The sequence below is a fragment of the Corvus kubaryi genome, unplaced genomic scaffold (genome assembly GCF_017639235.1).
Source record: "Corvus kubaryi isolate FWS band 111438036 unplaced genomic scaffold, C.kubaryi_AGA036_p1.0 37392, whole genome shotgun sequence".
NCBI lineage: Eukaryota > Metazoa > Chordata > Aves > Passeriformes > Corvidae > Corvus > Corvus kubaryi.
In genome coordinates this window covers 8,166,295-8,191,844 of record NW_024581131.1, presented here as the reverse complement: position 1 = coordinate 8,191,844, position 25,550 = coordinate 8,166,295, and the positions used below count along the sequence as shown (strand labels likewise).

General features: G+C 41.5%; 1 protein-coding gene across 3 annotated transcripts in view; it reads left to right on the top strand.

Moving 5' to 3' along the window:
* Positions 1-3,891: 3,891 nt before the first annotated feature.
* Positions 3,892-25,550, top strand: part of CPT1A (carnitine palmitoyltransferase 1A) — a 39,445-nt gene continuing 17,786 nt past the window's right edge. Inside the window, exons 1-9 of one of the 3 annotated variants that reach the window (XM_042038386.1) lie at positions 3,892-3,983; positions 17,027-17,105; positions 17,247-17,401; positions 18,430-18,569; positions 18,969-19,140; positions 22,200-22,301; positions 22,965-23,102; positions 24,020-24,097; positions 24,733-24,840. In XM_042038386.1, coding sequence (XP_041894320.1) covers positions 17,261-17,401; positions 18,430-18,569; positions 18,969-19,140; positions 22,200-22,301; positions 22,965-23,102; positions 24,020-24,097; positions 24,733-24,840 — 879 coding nt within the window. In that variant the 5' untranslated portion in view covers positions 3,892-3,983; positions 17,027-17,105; positions 17,247-17,260. Of the gene's footprint in view, positions 3,984-9,683; positions 9,737-17,026; positions 17,115-17,246; positions 17,402-18,429; positions 18,570-18,968; positions 19,141-22,199; positions 22,302-22,964; positions 23,103-24,019; positions 24,098-24,732; positions 24,841-25,550 lie in introns of those variants that run through there. The other 2 variants (XM_042038387.1, XM_042038388.1) reach the window with 2 other exon arrangements.

The following is a 25,550-nucleotide window of genomic DNA, read 5'->3' as shown; positions in this document are numbered from 1 at the left end:
GCTGTGCCTGATGTACCCCGGGGCACGGGTGGCCCTCCTGGCTGCCAGGGCACTGCTGGCTCAGATTCAACTTGCCAGTGACCAGGACCCCCAGGTCCCTTTCCACAGCACTGCTCTACAGCCTCTCACTTCCTAATCTACACACACAACCAGGATTGCCCCATCCTGGGGGCAGAATCTGGCACTTGCCCTTGTTAAACTTCATACAGCTGGAGACTGACCATCTCCAATTTGTCAAGGTCTCTGCAGGGTCTCTCTGCCCTCCAGGAAGTTAACAGTTCTTCCAATTTGCACAATTATTTGGAGAACAAATAAATTAACACTCTCCCTGCATCATCCCACAAAAGGTAAATGTGGCTGTTTAGCGAGACTGCACTCATGTATGTGTGTACATTGTCAGGGCCCTGAGGATATTCTCCCTTCACCTCTCCCAGGCTTTTGACTGCCAGACCTCTGGGCCTCCTTAGACAAAGGCTGCAGGTGTCTGGTTTTTAAATGAGCTGTTGGGAGAATCTGCTCTGCAGGGTCCCAGTGGGGCTCCCTGCTTAGCTTGGGAGTAGCTTTTAAGTGCATGGTCTCACTCTCAGTGCCCTCCTGCAGCTGACTTGCATCTGGCTGTTTTCCACCTTGACAGCCTCGGACTTGCCCCATTGCTGAGGACTCATCTGATGGCCAACCCTGTTTGCTGTCACAGGACCTGTCCTGCTCATCCTGCTGAGATGCCATGGGAAGATGCTGTTGTCAGGGAGGGTCCTGTCTGGCCTGCTTTGCCCTCACCCTTGGCTCCTGGCATACAAATAGGCATACACTTATCTTTCTACACAAAGTTACAAAGTGACACTTTTGTGCTGTTCTTAATTTCATTTTCTACCACCTTGTGTTGCCACTCAGGCTATCAGTGACTGTGGATCATTGACTTACCTGTGCTTACATACTAACTATGGAAACCTTCATTTTTAGATGCCGTGGGAGATAACAGGAAGGGGAAAAAAAATCCAAGTGGTCCTGGCCCTGTTTAAAATGAAACTGCAGTGGTGTTTTCACTAGCAAGCAAATTGGAAAAATATCTGCTCAAGAAATTGACACTGCACCCAATCAATTTGTGCTTTGAAGGTCTTGAATAATTCAGTTCCAACGAGCAGACTAATTCTGTTATCTATATTAAACTGCTTGTGAAAAACTTGAGAAACTGAAGTAATTTTTTTAAAAAATACACCAAAACAGAGAAACACAAAATTGTACTGGAGATAGCCACACTTCCAGACCAGATCCAGGCTTAGGGCATAGTACTTTGCAACATCTTAAAAACAGACAAAAGTAGGAATAATGAAAGATAGATACACTGAGTAAGAAAAGGTGCTACAAAGAAGTCATGCTGCATGTACAGAAACCAGGAAGTCTTCAAGGGCTGGGGTAAGATAATCAAATATATTTAGGTCAAGAACTACATAACCAGCGTGGTAAACAGATATTATTTCAGTCTGACAAGACACAGATAAAGATGACCTGTCATTGATTATTTTGATTTCTTTTGATTACAAGGATCAGAATTAATTACAAGAAGTCTTACAGCACCATGCACATGTGGTCTGTGCTGATGACACTCATAATTTTTTTAGAAAATAAAAATAGGCCAATTATAGGGGTAAAATTGAGTTAACTTTGCTGAGCAGTGCAAGGCTGCTACAGAAGCACAGGCCATGCTGCAGGCATGCAGACAATTGCAGCTGCAGCCATGGAAGGCAGAATCACCTTATATCTTATCACCTTCTTAGCTGAAGAAACACAGTTAGCAGAGGAATTAGAGCATTTCAGCAGTGCGTACTGCCACGATAAAAGGCACAAAATGTTCTGATTAGGTTGTTCTTACAGAAGTACCAAACTGGCTTCTGTGGGTTAATGGGTGAATAGAGCCTGACCTAGATATCAGTGTCAGGACTAGTGGGAATTATTCACAGGATTATCTGTGAAGTTTGCACTTGCCAGCTAAACAGAGCCAAGTCAGGTTTAGCTAAGTTGCAGTCATCACAGCTTTACGTAATGTAATGCTTTTCATGTCTTTACTAAGGTTATCTGCAGGGGGCTTAATCATCTTAAAGTATGAACTCTGTCTTGATGCTCCCAAATTCATGACAGCTTGCACAATTATTTGGAGAACAAAATAATTAACATCAACATATACTCTCAGCTGACTGATAATCTTTAATGTGATTTAATGTGTAGCTGAAAATGTGGACTGCAGACTAAAATATGTATGCAGGTACTGGTAGAATGAACAAAAGCAGATCTGTTGTTTTTTATTCTTTTCTTTTTGTAGAAATATCTTGATAGTAAAAGGCACCTGCAAGATAGAATAAATAAATGAATGCCCAACAAGACATTTTAGGTTGCCTTTGTGCATAATGAAAACCACACAGATTATTTTTCCCACTTCTTGTAACTGTCCACATTACATTCCTACCCACTATTCCTATCATATCCTAGCCAAAAGTATGTAGATGTGAGTGGTGCTGATGGGGGTAGCTGATGATTTTTTTTTGTTTCTTCCTCCCCCTGCTAATATTAATAAATCTAAATGCCTCTGCTTTTTCTTCTCCTCACCTTGCTTTTTTCTAGGCTTTGTGTTTCCTTCTGAAAGAATAACATCTTAAAATTGCATCATTAAGCACACAACTCTAGAAGGGAAAATTCTGACCAGAAGTGGGGTTTTCTTTTGACTGACGCTGCATGATCTTCAGTGTAAGGGAAAGATTTAGTGTGTAGTGTCCATGCTTCTGGATTTGGTCACATTTGTGTATTTAGAAGCTTTTAGCCACATCCTGGAAATTGCAGCAGAAAGGACTGCCTGGCGGGGTGGGTGTGGCCACAAGGAAAAAATGTAGGAATCCCAGCTCTTAGCAGTTCGAAGGAGAGACTCCATACTGACGCCACTGTAGTCAGGCCATGACCTCTTTCTGGTACAGAGCAGTCTTCCAGCTGGTATCATGCTAAAATCAAACAAAGCATCTGATATCCAAGCTCTTGAAAGTGGCAAGTCCATTAAAAATTCCAAAAGTAGTCATTTTCAAACTGAATGCCACTATGCCCTGAGACTGACACCTTTGCATTTTAATTATTTTCATGATTTTGCATTTTTTAAAGAATGTAGTCACTTTTTCTGAGATGGATTGAGTGTACTTATTTCCGTCAAATCTCAGTATTTTCTGCAGCAGAGTGGGCTGGCTGGTCCTTCCCAGGGGAGGCTATCTTGGCTCCGTGCTGGGGCTCTCACACAGAAGGGGCAGGACTGAAAGCTCTTGCTGACCCTCACAGGGACTCTGCCCTTGTGCTGCCTTGTAAGGATATCGCTCACCTAATGCTTTGCTCCAGTCAGAACCCAGGCTCAAAAGAGAAAACTCAAATTAAAGACCCTCCAGCCAGGGCTCCCGAGCAGAAGGAACCAGGAGGGAGGGCTGTCGCTGGCCTGCGCCTTCCCTTGGAAGCCCCTCACACCCTCGTCTGCACTTGCTCTAACTCCATTCTTGCCAGAGCCCACGAGAGCCATTGCCTTGGGCTCACAGAAGGGACTGGGGGGTTCGAAACCTCCGTTCTCCTTGGGAGTCCCTTCACCACCAAACAGGTGCCCCAGGCGCAATCCTCCTCCAGGGAGCACGGTTCTGCCCCCTCGTTTTCAGCCCCGGATCCTCTCCTCGCAGTCCCCGGAGCTTCTTTCCCGCGGACGGTGGCGAGACCACAGGGACCGTGTTTCCCTGTTCCTGTCGCAACCCCTGGACCGCCACCCCCACAGCCAGATGTCCCCGCGGGTCCGCCGGTGCCTCCCCATGTCCCGGCTCCCCGTCGACCGCCCAGCCCAGGCCATCCCCGCCCATCTCTGCTCCGCCTCCGCGGGGCGTGCAGGGGAGCGGCCGCCGTCCCATCGCTGCTTCCCGAGCGGCCGCCGCGGCAGCCCGCCCGCCCAGCCCGGTCACCGCCGGTCTCTGCAGGTGAGCGGCACGGAACCCGGGCTCCGGGGGTCGGACAGGGGGTGGCGGCGGCCGTGTGCCCGCCGTGTCCGGCTGATTCACCGCGGGCTGCCGCTCCCCTCCCCCTTCAGCCGGGACGCGCCCGCAGCGCGCCGCCGTCCGCCTTCCTTGGGGCTGAGGAAGGGCAGCATCGGCGGCAGCCGGACGGGCTCGCTTGGTCCGGTTTTAGCCTAATTATTGTTTCCATTAGGTCGAGCACGAAGTTCCGTGGTGCATGTGCGAGTGCGCTGGGCGCTGCTCCCTAAGCAGGGCTTGTCTTTGCTGGAGAAAAGGGTGGAAATGCAGGGAAGGGTGGTGGGCGCGGTGCTGGCGGGCGCTGGAGAGTCCTGGAAAGGCGCGGTGTCCTTGGCATCGTGCTCGCGGTTTGCCCCCGTTTGAGGGGTAGTGCCTTAGTGCTGCAGATAAGGGCGGGGATGGGGGCAGAGGAGCGGTGTGGCACAGGTACACCGGGAGATTCGCCGGGTCTGTGCCGCCGCCGAAACAAAGGTCACACTAGTGACCCGCAGCTTCGTGGGTTTGACTCGTAACCGGGAGGAGTTTCACGGCTGTGGAAGTGTGCCCGCGGCGTGGCAGCAGTGGTGGGTTTTCAAGTGCGGAAGCGAATTTATTGTGTGTGTGTCTAGAGAGAGAGAGCGCGCGACTAGTCTATATGTCTGTGTGCTTCCAGCCTGTGCAACCTATAAAAACCGCAGTCACTACAAACTGCTGGAACTACAAACACAGGAAGTGTAATATCTTGTTCAAGGCGTGACAGGTTTACTGCATGAGAATGCTAACTAGACTTCTTTTAAAAGCTAGATCAAGATTCTTGCAGCATCACGGAATTCCATTTTCTCACCCCATATTCCCGCAAGTTTGGTCTTTTGCGCTATGGTTTAAAATAGAAAACTCAACCTAAAACATTGCTTGGGCTGTGATCCAATTATAATAGATCTGTACTAGTGTTGGTGAAACTGTAACAGGAAGCACCTTTTTTGGGAAAAGTGCAAAGTAGGACCAAGACAAACGTCTCATTCTTCCTCTTAACCTGGCAGTTTGTCAGCACTTAGAGGACAATCTGCAGTCTAAAGGAAATTACAGTACAGAAAACTGCTCGTTTCCTTTCCACGTGTGTGTAGGGGAGTAGCACTGAAAATAGAGACCTGGTGCCTTCGTTCTTCTTTCCTTATGTTTTCCCGAGTATCTGACGCGTTCAGTTTCCAGCTCTGGTAACTCCTTTACACTTTTTCTGACCATCAGGACTGGATGGTACTTAAAATAAGTATTGTGGGCTAAGTACTCTGGAAAGCAGGTTCTTTTCCTGTTGTAAGCATATCGATATAAACTAACGATTGCCAGTTTACAATAGCACAGGTGGTGTTGTGTGGATCCCTGTTAGCCTACGAAATGTAACTTCACATGGTTACACAGGTATCGGGCTCTGTCACAGCTGTTGACTTAGTTTGAAAGGTAGGTTGATCTGAAAGCTCTTTGAAATTTTGGGATGTTTCAGCCCTGACTGAAGAGCTTCATCCAGGAAGAAATCACTATGCCTTGTTCAAGAAAAGTGTAACCTTGAACAGCTGAGGCTTTTTAGCGCTGAGAACCAGACTAGAAACCTCTCAGCTGCACGAGCTGAGCACACCCTTTTCCCCCTGCTCGCAGTGAGGTGCGCTTGGCTTCTCTCCCTGCTTGCGGTCCTTTTCTCTGGGAACTTTTGTTTGGCAGCGCCTTCCCGGCGCGCGCGGAAAGGCCTGGAGCGGCCGGGGACGCGCGGGCGGCGCGGGGCGGGGCCGCGGCGGCGCGACCTTTCACCCACTTCTCGGGCGCGGTCACGTGAGCGCGCTGGGGCCGGCGGCGGCTGGGGCGGCCCCGCGGCCGGGCCGGGCCGGTGTGGGATCCACGTCTTCCCCCGATATCCCGGGTGAAAGGCGGCTGAAGCAAGGGCTTGAATTAAAAAGACGAACAAATAACATCCCCACTCCCCGAAAAAATCCACAAATAAAACCCCCGCCAGTCAACAAAACTTCAAAGCTATGTATTTTTTTTTAGCATTCCAAACCCATTGTGTTTGTCCTGCAGCATGCTGTATCTTAGTCCTGAACTCCGCATGTTTGGAAAAACAGGATTCAAATGACTGAACCCTATTTCTTCAAGTCTGGGTTGACTTTAATGTGAATGTCAATTTCAATATTTTTGCAGATCTTTAGAACCGGTTCTTCAGTCTTTCAGCCTCGTACAGGCTGAAAGACCTTATTGAGGTCTTTCAACCTTGTGCAGTAAATGGTCATTGGACTACTGTGACTCATGTGGACTACTCAGTTTGCTTTTGATCACCACACATTGTTGTCCATCTTCCAGGATCTCCTAAATCCTAAAATGTGACATCTTTTATGTCTCGTATAAGTCCTGCTGTTCCAGAGACATTTGTTGTCATAGGGAAGATAATAATTCTTGCTTACTGCAAGAGCACAGAAGCTCATTAAGTTCAAAGGGCGAGAGAAGGGATAAACTTGTATAATCTAAATGCCTGGGTATGTCTTTTATAGCAGTTAAAAAGAAATACCCAGGTCTAAAGCCTAGTTTTTATGGAGTGGGGGAGGTTTCTACGTGGTACGGTAACTGTGCAGTGTTTTAGCAGAGTATGCTTCTCTCTTACTCAGTAAGATTATTCTGGATTTCTAGAAGGTCAAAGGATGTAGCTTGCTGGGATGTGGACAATATAACATGTATTGCAATAGAGGCTAGAATGATCTAAGAGGCCTAGGAACAATATAGTATGTCCTGTATAAGGAAAAAAACCCTAGGAATAAATCCAGTTGTAAAAGTTTCTGTTTTGATTTGGAGAATGTTGGTGGTTTGTGTTTGTTGGGGGCTTTAGGAGGTTGTTTGTTTATTTGTTGAAGTGTACATTTTGGAACCATCTTCTACAGGAGCATGCTGTTGGGAAGAGAAGAGAGATGATATGATCCAGTAACTGTAGGGATTAATATTCCTAAGGGTTAGCCTAGTAATTAATTAACAGATTGTTTGCAAATCTCCTGTACTTTGCCTGTTTCCAGATCAGGTGAGAAGACAACTTGCTAACCGTGGGCTTTCTCCTTGAAATGCTGGTGAAAACAGTCTGTTCTCTGAACCCCTCTCCAAGAAATCTTGATAGCATCTGTGCTGAGTCTAATGGGAGTTTAAAGCCTGCAGACAAACACTTGGTTAGATGTCTTAAACTGAAAGCTGAGCCTAGCATTGGAGTCTGGCCCCTAGCATTGGAGTCTGGCCCCTATTAACTTGCTTGTCCCAGCAGCTGGCAGTCACTGCTTGAGCCCTCAGCAATGACCGAGTGGGGAGCACATGATCTTTCTGTCACTCCACAGTTCCTCACCGCCTTGGACATGTGCAGTGTAAACAGTGTCATTCAGTGTAATGGAAAATAGTGTTTCAGAACCTGTCGGTGGCTATTTTCTCCATTGCCATCAGTTTTTCTGAAATGGTTCCAATCTGATCCAGCCCCTCTGAGCAGTTGAAAGCTGTGTGTGAATCAAAGCTCAAGCTGCTTTTCTTGACTTTCTGTTTGAGAGCTACAGCTGTGTGTTTGCCATTGCTACAGTGTAGTGTCTGTTAGGAGCTAGGAGCATTGGAATGAGTCTGCCTCTTGGTGTGTCCTGCATTATTCAGGATCCCAGGGGCAGTAAGCTTCTGGGACAGAAGGTCTGTGCGTGACAAATAGATCTCAAGCCTGCTTTTAGGGAAGACGGCTGTTGGGGTATGTTTATGTTGCATTCATTGGCCTGTTTGTCATTCTCTCTTTCCATCCATATAGACCCGTTGCTCCAGTTTACCGCCTAGAAAGGGAATAAGAAAATTGGCCCAAGACTCCAAAGGAGATATCTGCAGAGGGTAATGAATAAATTCACCCACAGGTGATCTTGGGAAACTGCTGAGGTCAGGACACAAGCTGTCAGTGGGACAGCAAGTTACTGAAAACTTCTAAGCTGTTCTAATTTCAGAGTCTCTCCTGGGGGTGAGATTTGCTGTGGGTCCCAGTATTGCTGTACTTGGGCAAATAGAAGTATTCAGTTCTCCACCTTGGCTTGAACTACAGCATTTGTTCTTCTTTTAGTTGTGAAAAATCCTTAAAGACATTTGCAATTCCAGGAGACCACACCTGTCAGGTGTAGGTGAGGGTGGGAAGGATTGGAGCCAATGATTAGCAATAATCAAATATGAGAACTTGTCCTAACAAAAGCATCATGAGAACACCTGTCAGGTTAACTTTGTTTTCATCAGGGCTATGTTAATTCATCTTTTAAAGGAGAGTGACTCTTTGATTTTTATTTCTATGCCATAGTCATTAGGTTCACCTGAGAAGCCTTGAGTGAATTTAATCCTTGTGGCTAATTTTTGCACAGATATGATTTGGCTTCACTCCTCTCATATTTCCCATAAAGATTTTGTGTCTGTAAAATATGATTAGTCATTGTAAGATAGCTGAGTTATTGGTAAGACTTGGAAGCAGCAAGTATCAGTGTCGTCCGATATCCTGAAGCATGATCAGACATTATTGAAGGTTAGTAGGCAAGGAAGCAATTTAGAAATAAAAAATCAAAAGGGAATAACTGCGTCTGGTTAATCTTTATAGTAAGTTCAGAAGTCAGCACCTTGTGGAATGTCACATGAGCTAAGTATAAGCTCAATAAACTGTTCTTTTTGAGGCTTTGGTATCTTGATACCTTTTTGCATAAGTGCAGTATACAGGAAGGTGTCATTACCTAAGAGAATTTCCAAGAAACAGATATAAGAGACCAGACAGTCTTTTTGTTCATATGTTTAAATGTTCCAGCTGCATATTCTATACTGTTCACTGAAGATTCTATATAACAAGACCTGAATTTCCTTTGAAAGGCATAGAACTCTAGACAAATTTGCTGTTTGTTTAGATTTCTCATAAACTGAATGCTTTTTCCATAGCTTTAGTTTTAATTTTGTTCAACTATGCATAAAAGGAGCACCACATGCACACAAGTAAAAGCATTTTTGGCATCCTTTTGTCATTCTCTGGTTAGCTGCCTTACCTTATCGATCCTCTTGCAGTAGGGCAGAATTTTGGCATTTATGTGAGTGACTGACTCCCCACCACTGTCTGACCCAGGAGTGGATGGGACCTTGAGTTACCGAGTCAGTGCTGGATGCTGCTGTACAGTGTACTTCAGTGCCGGAAATTATTTTATTTATAGCAAACTCCATGAAAAACCTTCATATACTTTACTGAAGTCACATCAGTTTTATTATTGATAATACAGTAGTTTTTAATTTGATAGGAGCAGTCAGTGTTTTCTCTAGGTAGGTGTATATACATGTAACATTGAATTTCAAGCTTATTTTTTTATTAGGAGCTTTCACAGTTTCCCACCATATCGCTGCAAAATACGTGGCACTCAAAGTCAGCTCCAGAAATCTACCTGCAGCCTTAAGACTGGCAGGCTTTCACTGGACAAGGTAGTGGTGTTTAAAATACCAACATGCATTTGAAAACCTTGTATAATGGCACATTGGTGCTTTTCAGCGAAGGCAGAGTTACTGGAATAACATTGAAAATCTGAGATGAATCATTTTCTAAACAGTTTTTCCTGCAAAGTCCAGCTTCTTTTATCCTCCAAACTACTCATACATTTTTGTCAATTGCAGAAAACTTGGCTCTTTTCGAATATTTGGCTGCTGCTACCAATTTGAATTTCAAGGTACGTTATTTATTTAAAGCAATTGAAGCACAAAATTTCTTGTTCAGGCCTTAGTGCTCTATAAGTTTATTTTTTACAGCAGGTGTCTTACGAAAACTCCTACATTAAATTTCTTAAAACATCTCTGCATGTTTGATGGTTCAAGCCCTTAATCCTCTTACTGGCTCTTCACTGGACTCTCTCCAGTAATTTCATTTCTCTCGTTGGGGAGCCCAGAACTGGGCAGAGTTTTTGAGATGGGGCCTCACCAGCACTGAGTAGAAGGGCAGAGTCACTTCCCTCAACCTGGTGGCAACAGTCCTCCTAGTGTCCCCAGGATTCTGTTAGAAACCTCTGCAGCCTTTGCTGCAAGGGCACCTTCTTAGCTCACATGCAGCTTGCTGAGCTTTGCTTTCCAGCCAGTCAGTCTGGTGTGTGCTGCTGTGTGGGGTTACTCCTCCCCACATGCGGGACTTTGCACTTCTCCTTGTTGAACTTCACAAGGTTTCAGCCTGCCTGTTGCTCCAGCCTGTCAAGGTCCATCTGGATGGCAGTGAAAACCTTTAGTTTCTCAGCCACTGCTCCCAGTTTCATTCCCTGTACTTGTAAATCCATGGGCAGTTTCAGTTTGGTGGTTTTTTCTCTGGTGGGTGGGGTTTTGGTTTTTTTTGCATCCACTTCTGGGATGACTGTGTATGTCAATTAAACCGTAGTAAGTGGCAAAGTGTGGAAATAAACGTGCTAAAAAGTTATTTGAGGATGTTGACACTGGCTTTGTAGTGCTTCACTATATATCATTTCATTGCAAGCACAGTCTAGGCCAAGTCAGCTGCCATAGTCTAGCCTGAATACTTTGTGTAGGTGGTACTGAGGGATTGGACTGACAGGACCATCAATAACAGAAATCCAAGTGAAATGTGTAATAATGCCTGAAGAGATTGGATAGACATCTCAGTGTTTGGAATTCTCTTTCTTTTGATTTAGTGCATGATACGAAATCAACACATTTGAGCATGAGAAGTTACTTAGTGATTTGTATAAAAAAAATGCATTAATAGTTTTGGCTTTCTGGGAGATAGAAAATGCAAATTTCTATAGTGATGGCTTACACCCCTGAGAGAAAATACTTGGTCACTGTCTCAGCACAAACACAGTGCTGATGTTCAAGTGTTTAAATACTGGCTTTGATTTCATTAAGTCTGTCCTCAGACTCTTAAAATTCAGTGATCTACCCTAAAGTGTCAAAATACGTTATCACTAAACATACAAAATAAACCTTTTGGGTGTCTGTTTTCTTTTAAAAGCTATAGCAAGCTCACCTCCTGAAGGGAGATCTGATGTGTGGACAGCTAAATACTAAATAAAACTTCTTCAATATTTTCAATATTTAAAGAGGTTTCAGAGTTAAAGCCTTTTACGAGAACTTCTGGGAACTCCCAAGAATTATTTTCCAGTTCTCTGGGGCTTCTTTTAACATTCAAACAGTAACTCTTACTGATTTGCATGTTAATAGAAATAGATTCCCTCCCCCTCGCTTTTCTCTTTTAAATAGACTGGTTTGGGGTCAGACCAAGACTTCGGGGTACTTGCTTAGTTTTCCAAAACCATTCTCCATTCAAGATGTCCACCTTTAAATGGAAATTTTAATATAGTTTTAAGTATGTTTACTAATTAGAATTCGGTTTCATGTACTTTCCTCTGATATTTTCCTCCACTTCCCATCTTGAAAGCTTCCTTAAGCAATGTCATTTTAAATAGTTTAGTGTCACACTTTTTTCCTCACTAGTCTGTATTTTAAACCAGAGTGCCAAGCTAAAATTTGAAGTTGTAAGTTTATTTTCAGAAAGGAATGAAGAGTTCTTTAGGGTCAAGTTTCAGTTGTGGTTTGTTGGTCTTTTGTTTTGGGTTGGGTTTTTTTTTGCTTCTAAGCTTGCCTAGTTGGAACTTTGCAGGAGTCAGAAGACAAAGCCTTTGTGATAAGATGCTTCTCATTGCTTTATTGGTGGTACCTTGTATGTGCCTGAAGTTATGAGGGCTTCCAGGTAATTCTGAGTTCAGAAATGCCATGATACAGGTAATTCTGAACTCAGAACTGCCATCATACCTATAATGCTGCAAATCTACCCACAATCTGTGAACACTCTTGGCCTGGGTGCCAAGGATGTCTGTTTGAGGGCTCTGACAGCATCAAACCTGTGTGTGGTGGTACATGGCCATGTTCTCAGAGACACTGAGATGGCAGCAGCCATTGCTTTTTGTAGAAAGCTGTCGATTTTTGGTTGTACAAGTAGAATAGTTGGAGAGAATTGTTTTGTGAGCTTGGTTTGGTTACTGACAGTCATATGTCCTATCATATATATATATGCATATAAAAGCTAACCTATGAATAGGTGTCAGAAACCTGTGAGGAGAGACTGAAACTAAATTATCCGCCTATCTAGAAAGGGGAGTCATAGAATTAAGTCTTTCATTGAGGTTTTAGGTGTTTGGGATCATGTGAATGAGACCTCTTCAGTTTTCCTCTGCAGTTGTTAATTTCCTTTGCAGGAGCTCTAGATGTGAAAATTGTGTTTAAGTAATATGTCTCTCTTCATTAGGTGTTTAGAATCCTGACAAGGAGAAATGGCAGGGGGTTTTCTATTCAAGAGGAAGAGTAAATGGGGGGAAAAAGTGAATTGCATAAGCCAAGCAATGTATGGGAAGCAGAAGACATCCTCTTAAAGCCGAGGATTTGCTTCTTTTTGAGGTGTAGGTGGTGACTTTACTCTTTTTAGCACTATCCATGTAAAGCATATGAAATCTACAAAAACATAAAAAGATTCATACTCAATAGCATTTCCAAGAGTAACTGCTTCAAGAATTAATACCTTGTTTTGTGCAGTGTACTGTAATGCAGTTAGCTTTTGTGTCATGGCTTGATGCTTTTTAAAACGCACATGGCAGTTCCTTCACTGTGCTTCAGAGAGACACTGCCAACCACAGGTAACTTCTTGCATGCCTGACTTAAATGGAAGCATCCTGCACATGGGACCTCTCTTAGCTTCAGATTTTCCAGAGCTGAAGCCCTTACCTGCTTCTGTGATTGTAGCAACATGTAAGCCCTAACACCGACTGTTGAGTGTCTGCAACCTGAAGTCATAAGGTGTCTGAGTTAAACCTCAGTCTTTGCAGTGTAAATGTCCTGAAACTGCAGAAATAATGTAACAGTCTGAGGATGCTTTATGCATAGTAGATGTAGCAGCATAGTTTTTCAGACCATCAGCACACAGGATTTTTAGTGTGCAATGTATTTTCTTGACTTAAAAGTGACATCCAGCCTAGCAGTGTTTGTTTATAACAATGAGTAAAAAATTGGACTTCGTTTAGTTTGGCTCAAGCAGAGGTATGAAAAAGGAAGCGGAGAAACATCTGCAGCTGTTACAGCATGTTTGAATTTAAGCAAAACCAGATAAGAGCAAGGAACAGGCAGTTTTCTTCTTTAAATAAAAGGAAAAAACTCGCAAACAATCAATAAACCAAACTTTAAGGGGTGTGTGTGTTTTTTTTAAAGATACATTATTATCACGAGAGAACACTGAAAAGAATGAAAATAGCCATTTCCGATCAGTTGTAGAAATTACTGTGCCGGGGTTTTTTTTTCCCCTTTGAGTAAGACTGCCAAGCTGCTAGGGAAGTCAAAAGCTGTTGTTCATGGCTCTCTGTTGGGAACGAGGTTAATTAGTGTATGCTGTGCACAAATATGCTGCAGACCCAAATGCCCGCAGTTAGAAGACGCTATTGTTTCGGTGCTGGCTGAGTGATTGATGTGGGTGCTGCCTTAGGAACAGTGGCAAGTCAAGTTTAAAAGTCCAAGGCTCCGCCTGTGCCCTTTTACCTACTTTGCTGGCGAGCACGTGGCAGCGCAGGAATGCAGCGAGGGGAAGCGTACCGCGGCTTATGATTAAATTGGCCTTTAAGGAGGGAAACAAGTGTTCAAAGAAGCGGGCTTCGGGAAGCCTTTGGTATTCCGCCATCATAATTCAGGGCAGTCTTAAAGGCTTATGGTTTTCTTAAGTAAAGAAAAGGAATATGAAAAGAAACAAGCTGTTTTATTGTTTCACATCTTAATGTCAAGCAGTACAGTCCTAGAACTGGACTGTATTTGTTTTCAGGGCTCGTTTGGTTGATTCAGGATTAATGCTTGCTGGATTAATATTTTTTTTCATTTGGGAGCGAGGAATATTTTCCTTAATGAAGCTTATTTATTTCTATGAGAATGCTAAATCTTAATTCATTAAAATGTCGGGGTTGACTATTAATGCTTAATGCTATTTATAATATTTTTCTGCCTTGGACTGTAAAAAAAGCATGTGCTTAAAAACGAAAGGGTTCCTGAAATTCTTTCCATTCAGAAACAAAGAGGAGGTCAAATACAAATTTCCAGGCTGAGAAGTCACAGGGTAGTTGAAGGGTAACAGAAACTAGTTGATCTTGTACTTAAGACACTGGCATTCCAGAATACAAAATTCCGTGAGCGAACTGAGCAGAACCTGCTGGCCCTTCTTGGGACAAATCCAGGTACCTGATTCTCTGTGTGCAGATCCAGTTAGGTTCGTTGTTTGTTCCGGTTTTATCATCCCAGTCTTAATAGGGCCACTAAACATATGATAAATTCTTAACTTTGAATGCTTTTTCAAACCCTGCAGAGTTCCAGTTAGACCCTGTATTACTGCTGCCTCTGCCTGTTTTATTGCTCACTTGTCAGCTAGTGATGAACAATTTAAATGAATGAATGGACAGCTGACTTGGACTTCCTCATACTTGCCTACAGCAGGGCCCATATAAGTAGTTATTAGTGACAGAGTCATTAAGTACTACAAATTGCAGTTGTTACTAGGGCACAAAGGGCTTGTGTTAAAGCTTTTGAAACTGGTGTTCAAAGCTGCGTTTCCTTCTTCCTATTTTTTCTTCCTTGTTATTTTAATCAGACACTGCACACACATAAATCAGTTGCGTACTATCTGTAGGATACTGTGAGCTTTAGCTGCCTTGATTCACCCAGCACACAGCTTCTAAAACTTGAGCAGTGGCTGGTAGATTTGCGAGATCTGTGAATTACTATTAGGCACTGTAGCAGTAGTTGTATTGCAGAGGTGGATCACTGTAGGCTGGTCCAGGGACAGGCACGTTAAATATTACAAAGAATCCATGCCTGTTGGTCAGCAACCTTAATAGAAGATGTGCAGCAGCACTTACCTCATTCATCTCTGCCAAATATTCCTCCTCTTTCTTTATTGTGTATTTATTTCCTAGGCCTACTGTTATTGCGGCATTCCCAGTGCTTATATTCCCTGGTTGTCTACTCGTACACCTTTGCACCCATGCTTTGTGTTTCAGATGACTTTGATATAGTAGAGTATTTACAGACTAGAGGAGCAGCACTACAGTCACAATAAAGTGCTTTTGAAATGCCCACCTAAATTGCACTGGTTGGTCCTCATGTGCTGTTCAACAGGGGATGACAATCTACCAGAATTTCATTACTAGCTTTAGGTTTGCAAACAAAATGTGAATTTTAGTATTTAGGATTTTAAAAGGGTAAAAGTTGTACTTTTTTTAATTTTAATTACATAGAAATGCCAGTGCAACCTTAGAACACTTGGTATTGATAATGTGTTTTGTACCAGTGAAAATCTTAATCTAAAACTTACCCTTGAATCCTGACCTACAGACGGGGTAATAAATTCCACTACCATTTAGTCACACTTCTAGGAGGATATTGTTTTTATGGCTATGCATGAAAGTTTTAGTAAGCTAATAAATCAAGTTGGACGAGAGACCGACTTTGGAATCATGATGGGCTCTTCAGGAATACATAGTTTGGACCATTTCAACATTATACATAGAGTCTGTCTGCAAAAATTTACATTCTAATTGTATGTGCTCCAACAACATTAGTCTGAATTAATGATTAGTAGGAGTAACTTCCAGGGTGTTCATGTACAAATGCTGGTTACAGAAACTAAGAAAAGCTATGGAATTTCCAACAAGTTTAACAAGGGGAAGTGCCAGATTCTGCATTTGGTTTGGGGTGCACCTTGGATGTGTGCACAGATGGGGAATGAGGTGCTGGAAAGCAGCACTGTAGAAAGGGACCTGGGGGTCCTGGTCACTGGCAAGTTGAATCTGAGCCAGCAGTGCCCTGGCAGCCAGGAGGGCCACCCGTGCCCCGGGGTACATCAGGCACAGCATGGCCAGCCGGGCAAGGGAGGGGATTGTCCTGCTCTGCTCTGCACTGGGGCAGCCTCACCTCGAGTGCTGGGGCAGTTTTGGGTGCCACAATATAAAAATGATATAAAGCTATTAGAAAGAGTCCAGAGGGTCTCTGGATGGTGAAGGGTCTAGAGGGGAAATGATACAAGGAGTAGCTGAGGTCACTTGGGCTGCTTGGCTTGGAGAAGAAGAGACTGAGGGGAGACCTCATTGCAGCCTGCAACTTCTTGTGAGGGAAGGAGGAGGGGCAGGCACTGATCTCTTCTCTGGTGGCCAGTGACAGGATCCGAGGGAACGGCCTGAAGCTCTTTTGGGGAAGTTTAGGTTAGATATTTGGAAAAGGTTCTTCACCTAGAGGATGGTTGAGCACTGGCACAGGCTCCCCAGGGATATGGTTGCAGCCCCAAGCCTGACAGAGTTCAAGAGGCATTTGCACAACACTCTCAGGCACATGGTGGGATTCTTGGGGCTACATTGGGTTTCCATTCCTGTTTTAACTTCCAGTTGTTTTTGTTTGAGTCTTTTATGGCTGCCCGGTATAATTGTCTTCTGTCTATATTGGCATGGTTGTTGATACTTGTTTGGGCAGTTAAACTGAGCTGCAATTCCATGAAATTTCACCATAATTTCAAATTTCTATGGGAAGGTAATTTTTCTGACAGTTGTAATTTGGTTTCCTCAACTCTGCATAGTTTTGATTTTCTTAGTTATTTGCCAGTCACAGCACGGAGCCACAGGGTCTATAGTCTCTTATTGCTTTGAGTAATCAGTTTGAAATTAGGATATGAAAAAAATTTTGGGAGAAGACATGGCCAGCAGCAGCTTTGTTCTTCCAGCTGAGGTGAAAACTTTAGATACATTTTGTTTCAAATAAAACATCTGAATTTTCTTCGAGAAGTAAGATGCTGTATACCTGTGATATGCTTTTCTAAATGCCATGGCTTTCACTTTCTGTTCTGCTCTGATTTTTTTATGTATTGCATGTATTAGGTGATATGCAGCTATCTGTGATGCTGCCAAAACACCCAAGTTATTCGAGTGTTTTGTTTCTGTTTGCAGCTGTTGTGGTTAGAAGAGGTGCCTTAATTAACCTTCAGGACACTCAGACTGAAGCACAAGCATAGCCTGTAAGGAAAAGGCAAGTACTGTACGTAAATTTTTCATATTTGGAGATCTTTGCCAAAATTATGGTGTAGAAAATATCTTGCTAGAAATGGGCTAGGTCCTGGTTCCTTTGGACAAGAAGGAAATACTTGTTTTTAACTTTGTTTTTTGGCAGAACTCTCTCTGAAAATGGCGGAAGCTCATCAGGCAGTAGCTTTTCAATTTACAGTAACTCCAGATGGGATTGACCTGCGTATGAGCCATGAGGCACTCAAACAGATTTACCTGTCTGGTGTCTATTCATGGAAGAAGAAGTTCATCAGATTCAAGGTATGCTAAACTAGTGAAGTCCACCAAACTTCAGGGTTATTTAATGTTTTATGAATTTACTGAACTTTGTTAGGGAAAATAGATTTTTTTTTTCTTTATGGTAAGTGAAGTTCCTCATTGTGAAAGACTTATGTGGGGTTTAGTGAGGACAAGGGGTACTGAGGAAGATAGCACTGGGTGATACTATGTAGACTGAAAGGGTGCATATTTTTGATTTTTTCTATGGAAGCAAGATGAAGCAGATGCAGAAATTAACAACAGCTTTAACTGACTCCATTCTCTTCAAAGTGTGCTGTGTAATTATGTAATATTTTAGCAGAAGTCAAAAATACAACTAGTTGTGACCTTTAGTGTCATACCTCTTAGAGGTACAAGGCTCCACTCTTTATTTAGGCTAAGTAGTATTGTTTCTGATGAGGTATTTGATGATGATTTGTTTGCTGTGAATTTATTGTTTTGTTCATGAGATTATAATTGTAAGTATCTGTTTCATTAGTAGCAAACTACATAACCTACAGGCTGTATTCCACATTTCTTTCAAAAACATAAACATGTTAACAGCAATCTTACTAAAATTTTCTTATAAAGCTATGACAAGGACCGTTTAAATTATATAAAACAAAATTAATTCTGGTTCTCAATGTCTTGTTCAGTAGAATATTTTTGCCATGTATTCATGCAGAAAGGTCTAACTCAGTGTAGGTTGAAATTATTGAAGTGTCATTTGTTTTAGAGTTGTTAGCTTCAGTATTTTTAGTAAGACTTGCAGCAGGATCAGTGATTTCTACAAGAGAATGTAAAAGTTCCTTTCATTGTTGATAACATTGTTACAATTTTCTGTAGTAATCAAACTTAAGCAAATCCATTCCCTACCTCCTGAGATAATCATATGTAAGAAAATGTTGGATAATCTTAAGTACTTGTTTATAACTAAATGACTTAAATGTGTTGATTTTTGTTTCTTTCCATGGTAATATGAAGTCAATCACTTTGGTATGAAAAAATTATGTGAAGGCTTTTCTTTCCAGAATGGAATTATCACTGGCGTTTATCCTGCGAGCCCATCTAGCTGGCTTATTGTAGTTGTGGGTGTGATGTCAACAATGTATGCCAAAATTGATCCTTCCTTAGGAATAATAGCTAAGATCAACCGAACACTTGATACAACGTAAGTAGGCTGAAAGGTTGCTGTTCCTCTAAAGGGAGATCCGTTTTATTTGCAGCTACTCTTAAAGTTCCTGTTAAAATGTATCCATTTTGGAACAGTATGTTTTTGACATGGTAAGCCAAATAAACAGATGTATGAGGATATGAAATAGGAAGGTGGTTGTGCCAGTATTGCTGCATTGTTTTCTGGGTATTTGGGAAGCACATTTAGGAACTTTTATGGCCTTTGATGTTGCTGCATGAAAAGGTGTTTGGAAAGGAATTTATGAAAGCAGGGTAAGCCGGCATAAAGCTTGTGTAAGGCCTGCCTGTAGTAGTTAGACTTCTGCTTGCAATACCAGCTTCTCTTTGGAACTTAAATGGACACTAACTGGCGTATGCTGGCTTTTGTTTTCAACAGTGGCTATATGTCAAACCAAACACAGAACATTGTGAGTGGAGTACTTTTTGGCACAGGGCTTTGGGTTGCCCTTATTGTCACAATGCGCTACTCCCTGAAAATGCTGCTCTCCTACCATGGTTGGATGTTCTCTGAGCATGGCAAGCTTACTGCTGGCACCAGGTTGTGGATGGTAAGGATATGTTGGCTTCGTTTCATCTTAACTTCTAACTGATCAGTATTCAAAGCCCTAAGAGAAAATTTTGTAGTTTTATTCCTTTCTTGTGTTTTTTGTGTCATGGGACAGGAGGCTGTTAGGTAGCTATTTCTACTGTCAGCTTCTAATGCTGTAAATAAACTATTCATTATGGTCTTCTAGAAAGAAGAGTAAACACTTCAAGAATAACTTCTAAATTTGCCAACACCTTGGGCCTGTGTGACTCAATACCTACTTTTTCTCTATGTGCAAGTACATCTTAAAGATCTTGGGCTGCAAGCACCAAAGAATCTTATCCTCTCAGAAAGTGCTCCCCTAATTCTTTGTTGTAGTGTTAGGGTTTCTAGTCATCCATTATAAAATTATTCTCATGCTTCAAGAAAATATTATTGAATGTCCTTTCAATTGATTTATTTGTATGCCTCCAAAATGGGTTAGGGAAGAAGCATAAGATGTAGGTAACATGTTACGCAGTTTTCAGATAAGGATAAGGTGAGAGTGGCATTTCTCCTGTGGGTTGTTGTGGTGCTTTGGAAAAGGATTCTTAGAGGATGTGATAGGTATAAAGTGAGAAAATGTAGGAGACGTAGGTGCTGCAAGAGATGAAGTGGGGTTTTACTACTTGGACTCAGTTGTTCCATCTCACTTATGCCCATATTGTTGTAGAAATAGCTTCATTTCTGTACTGTGCTAAAATTAGTCTCTGCAGCCTCAAAAACGAGCGGATGTACACTAAACTAAGCACAGGTCATGATTTACTATGGGAGATGTTCAAGGGCAGGTGTCCAGAATGGTGTACACTAAAATAGAGTTTAATGTTTATCTGTTACAAATGGAATTTCTAATTGGTGGTTTCTCCTGGAAGCGGTATCAGCCTCGTGACTCGAATTCATACAGTCCAGAGGCTCTGAATGGTAAGGCTCTTTCTGTCAATTGCTTGGAGCTGTAGCTGCCTTGGTTTTCGGCATGTCCTACCAGATAGATACTTTAAAGCTCTTAATATTGCCTTACCAACCTTAAAACAGTACGAACTGTAATGCTACTTACCATGCTTTGTTGCATATTGTATTTATAAATTTTGTCTATCATATATGTTGCATATGTATTTTACTGTGTATTATATATGTTTTAAAAATACAGAACATTAGAGGTGTTTGCCCAACAGTGTCTCATCTATACTTACTATGGAGGTCTATTTAACCAGACCCAACAAAAGAGAAGACTGGCTTCACTAGTGAAACAGCTCCGACTAGCTTAGCTTTCTAGTACTGTTTTCTCTTCAAATGGTCATGCAGATCAAAAACTTGAACTCTGATTTTAGTCACAGTACAAAGTATTTTTTCAGGCTGGTTGGAAGTCTGGTGGCACTTTTAATCAGCATATTTCACCTTGTAAAGTCAGATTTCTTGTATCCGTATTAAGGGGAAGATCCAAATATTAGTTGCTGTTTTAAAAAATTAATTTAAAAGTGGTAATAATGCGTGAACAAATGCAACGTACGTTAGAATGACATTATTTGTCATGTCTGTGTATGAAATCAGAGATGTAACAAAATGTGTGTGTCTGTCAGATCACTTTATTGGTCTCAAGCTATTGTAAGTTCTCTATTACAAGTTTTCTTAAGAGATACTGTGAAATGTGTTTGCTGGTTTTTTTGCAGTTGAGCAAGTACTCTCTGAAAAGGCTAATTTTAGCCTTTTATGGCTTAAGAGTTCTGGAATAAAATTGTCTCTAAGTACGAAATTAGATTTCCTGATGAAAAGCTGAGCTTTTTCTTTCCCGCCCGTTTTCAAAATTATCTTGTCCTGAAGCACAACTAGATTTCATTGGGCAGATCACTGTGGCTTCTGATGGCTCTGATACAGATTCATTTGCAGGGAGGTCTTTGTTGCTGGTAATACTGTGCAATTCTTAGTTGTTTTTGTGCTGCCTAAAATTATCTTCTCTAGCTGTGCTGACCCAGGAAACTGAGAGGGAGGAAAAACTCTGCCTTCTAACAGTTTTGGTAGGAGTTTTCAGAATTTAGTAGTGAAATGACATCCCCTGTTTTATTTTGTCTTGTCTGTTGGCTTGTGTATACTATCCTGTGTATTGGACCAAGATTACACTTTGACAATAAAAGTTCCACTGGATTGTTTGTATAACACTTGACCTTACTTTCATGCTGAAATAAGGTGGCAGTATCAAAATCCTTTTGTGAGTAGCCTGGAAGTTGCATGGTCTAGAATTCCAGCTTAGTGTGTGCTGCAGCTGAGAAGTGGTGGTAGACAGAAATGCTGCTTCTGTTTTCACTCTCCTATGGAACAGGATAATATCTGAAGCTAAGTTGTCTCTGGCTTTTTTGTTTTGTTGCTGGGGGTTTTGTAACACAAGCACTGAGTATAACACTGGCATGCTTGCACAATTTGGTATGTTCAAATCATGCAGTAGACTACCTGACATTGATTCATGCTTGAATTAACCACAGCCCTATTATTGATGTTGAGCTGTAACTTTGGAAAACAATAGACCATGATACCAAAGCATAAGTATTACTTTTAAAGAGTACTGTAGTTATCTAGAAACTTTAGGTGAGTCACAGGCTTGATAATGATTGTGTTTTGAAGCACAATTCAGATATGTTTGTAGTATCTACTGTGTAGTATAGTAAAAGATCAACTGGTAGACTTGGTCTTTTTAATCTTTCCAGAGGGAATGTATGAAGAAGTGCTAAGTAACTGTCCTTATATTGAGATCAAGGTGTGCAATACATGAACAGCAATCTTGTCTGTGACAGGAAAATGACTGGGAAGTCAGGAATGACCATGCCTATCTTGCTCTTCCACTGACATGTTGTTTAACTTTTAGGAAGTTAGTTTCTGTCAAGGCCTTTTTTAACTTGTGAAACAGTCATAAATATGGTAGCTTCCTAAACCTAGTACAGTATAATTTACCAGTGCAAAGGACTGTGAGTTACATTACACATTTAATCTGTCATTTTTCTTTTGTTGAACCTAATAATTTGATGTGTGTATTTTGGTTTTGCTTTTCTTCAGGCCCTTGTAAAACTCTTCTCAGGGCGTAAGCCCATGTTGTACAGTTTCCAGACATCTTTACCACGATTGCCAGTTCCAGCTGTTAAAGACACAGTTAACAGGGTATGTACATTCATCAATTTATTTTCTTCAGTAACACAGAATCCATACTTAGATGCCTTTTGGGGTGTTTTTGCCATGTCTCATGAAATACTGCATCGTGGTACTAATATAGTGTAACAGGTTCAAACTTCTGCATGGAGATTAAAATGAAGGCTGTGACAAACCAGTGAAACTGGTGACAGTTTGAAGCCAGTGTGATTCACACTGGATGACATGGTGCCTGTTGTTGTAAGGCTGTGCCACAAAGTGTAATATCCAGGGTTTTTGAAGCACAGCACTTTTGTGATCCTCCACAGGCTGTACAGTGTGTGTTATTAAATGGTGTGTTATGACACAAAACCTTGTAGTAAAGTGTGCAAATGTGACAGTATGTCACAGAAACTGAAGGTTTGATTTTTAGAGAAGAAAATCTCTGCTACTGGAGAAGCAGCAGGTCTTATCCTTTGAAAAGGAAAATATCTAGAAAAGTTACCTCTTCCACTTGTGTTTTGCTGACAAATGTCTGAAAAAATAGTTTATTTTTTGAAGTTTGAATATAGTATTTGCAGCCTTATGGATTTAGACTGGATAATCTTTGTTTACTGTTAGAGTGCTTTATGTAGGAATGGTGAGAAGCTATGTATTAATTCCTCTACTGATGCTGATTCTTTTCCTGTGTTCCAGTATCTGGAGTCAGTTCGACCACTTATGGATGATGAAGAGTTCAAAAGAATGGAGGGTCTTGCCAAAGATTTTGCATTTAATTTGGGACCAAGGCTTCAATGGTATTTGAAGCTAAAATCCTGGTGGGCCACCAATTATGTGAGTAGATAAATAGAAGGCTCAGTTGTTCAAATTACATCATTTGTTCCCTGGGGCTCTTTTTGGCTTAAGTTCTATTATTTCTGAAATGTAAAAGCAGGAAATTGAAACTGCTTAATATTTTTTTAAGTACTTGTGATTTTGCACATAAATAATTTGTGTGATTTGGTAAACAGTGTGGTGAGCAAAGGTGAATGAAACTTGAAAAAATGAATCCTTATTTTGCATTTTGTTGTTCTGGAGCATTTTGCTGTTAGGATTGCTTCTGGGGTTTGTTTATTTGCCTTTTGAGCTTGATACCTCAATAATGGGCCTGACTACCTAGGTAGTTTAGAAGAATGATTTAGAACAATTTTTTAATATAAAGCAGCTGAGGTATATGTAAGAAAAGTAAAGAATTGTAGCAATACAGTGTTTGGCCTATCTTTTCTTTTTTTTCTTTTTTTTTCCTACCAAAAAGAAAATCCAACCCCCAACATCATAGTGAGACCTGTAATGCAATTCCTTCTTGATATATTATCTGCCATAATAGTGCCCAGGTAGCCTAATCTGTCCTGGCAAAGGCTGTAAAGCATTCAGGAGACATTTTAAATATTAAATATATTATAAATATAATATATTTAAACATTCAGGACATTTTAAATATTATGTGGAGATCATGACTTCTTTGGAACCTTATCAGCAAGATATAGCTGAATTTAATTTAGTTCTCTCACCCCTTTTTTTCCTTGTTTTCCCTGAAGCTTGATAGAAAATAGCGGGGCGGGGGGTTGTTGTCTGTTTTAAGTAGGGAGGCAGGGTAGCAGTTTCCTTCCTGCTTCTGTGTGGAATGTTGTCTTGTGGAGCCATCAACATGGAAGACATAAACTGTGGAGATCATGGGATTTGACTGCTTTTGTTTTTCCTTCCTGCTGCAGGTTAGTGATTGGTGGGAAGAATATATCTACCTTAGAGGACGTGGACCGATTATGGTTAATAGTAACTATTTTGCAATGGTAGGTGAATCCTATAAACATTTCTGGCAGCTCTTGCTTCTTGGCATTGTTCTGCTTAGAAATCTGTTGCCACTGAGTATGCAACCTTCATTTTTCTTCTAGTATAACCTGCAGCCAGTATCTTCAGGTACCTTCAAGTATGTCACGTGCTTGAAGTACTTCAAGTACACCTATCTTAACAACCCTAGCACAGCTGCCACTTTGGCAAACTCATGCAGTAATGACTTAAACAGTTTTGTCTTTACTGTAAAAAGCAATCTTTCAAAAGCTCCATGTAAAACTTCATGGGTAACACAGTTGAAGGAGGTGTGTGCTCATACTAGTAAATGCCTGTACAGGAAGTAAAATTGTAAAAGACTCTAAAATAAAAAGGAAAAAATAAATATGATGGTCTCGGATCAAGTTTTATGTAGCATTGTCTTTTCTACTCAAATGATTAGTAATGTTTAAGGAGATTGTGACTGCTGAAGAAAAGTTTCATCAGCTCACTGTATTTGTGCACTTTATATATTTTAAAGCCTTCTCTGTATTGTCCAGAATAAACTTTTAAGAATGTGGATGAGAAGTACAATCAGGGTTTGTTCTTTAAATGTAGTCTGGTAATCATTAGCTTATGATTCTCCTCTACTTTATAGGACTTCCTTTCTTTGTATCCCACAACTCTGCAGGCAGCTAGAGCTGGTAATGTTATCCATGCCACCCTGCTCTATCGGAAAAAACTGGACAGACAAGAAATCAAGCCAGTATGTATATCAGTTTAAATGGCTGTTTGATCTTTTTCCAGCACAGTCTATGAGAAGTTGATCAGTTTTCAGAATGGGAGAGGAGTGGAATTGTCTTACTGTTACTAATTTTTGTGGTCCCAATCACCTCGGCTGTCACTTGAATTGCACATGGGCAGAAACTACCAACTATGAAAAATACAGAATTGGCTGGATACAATACAGGAAGGTTGGGTTAAAGGACTGGAGGCCACTTGACACCAAGAGGGGGCCAGTGGGAGCTTAAGATGATGATAAAATCCTGTGTTGCACTAATTTCTGGGTAGCAAAGATAGGCAAGCTAAATCCCGTTTGAGCTTCTGTTCTGTCCAGTGGCTGTGTATTGTAGCAAACAATTAAGTAGTTTTAATCGAGGTTGTGGAAGGGATGTGATTAGTTGTACAGAACTCCGAATCTGAGAAATGTGAACTTTTGTTCCTACACAACCATAAACAGCTTAAAAGGATTAATTGAGGGGTAATGCATGTTGCATGTGTAAGTTTTGCATCCAGACCAGCCATGGAGAGCACTTTGGATTTCAGATGCTAGCTAGCTTCAGTCTTCCCTCAGGAAGGGTGAGCTTTTGGTAGGAGGGGAAAAAATCATGCTACTGGAATGTCCATGGAATCCTTCAAATGTACTTCAAGGAAAGATGGTGAGCAAGGAGGAAAAAGCTCTACACTGCATTAATG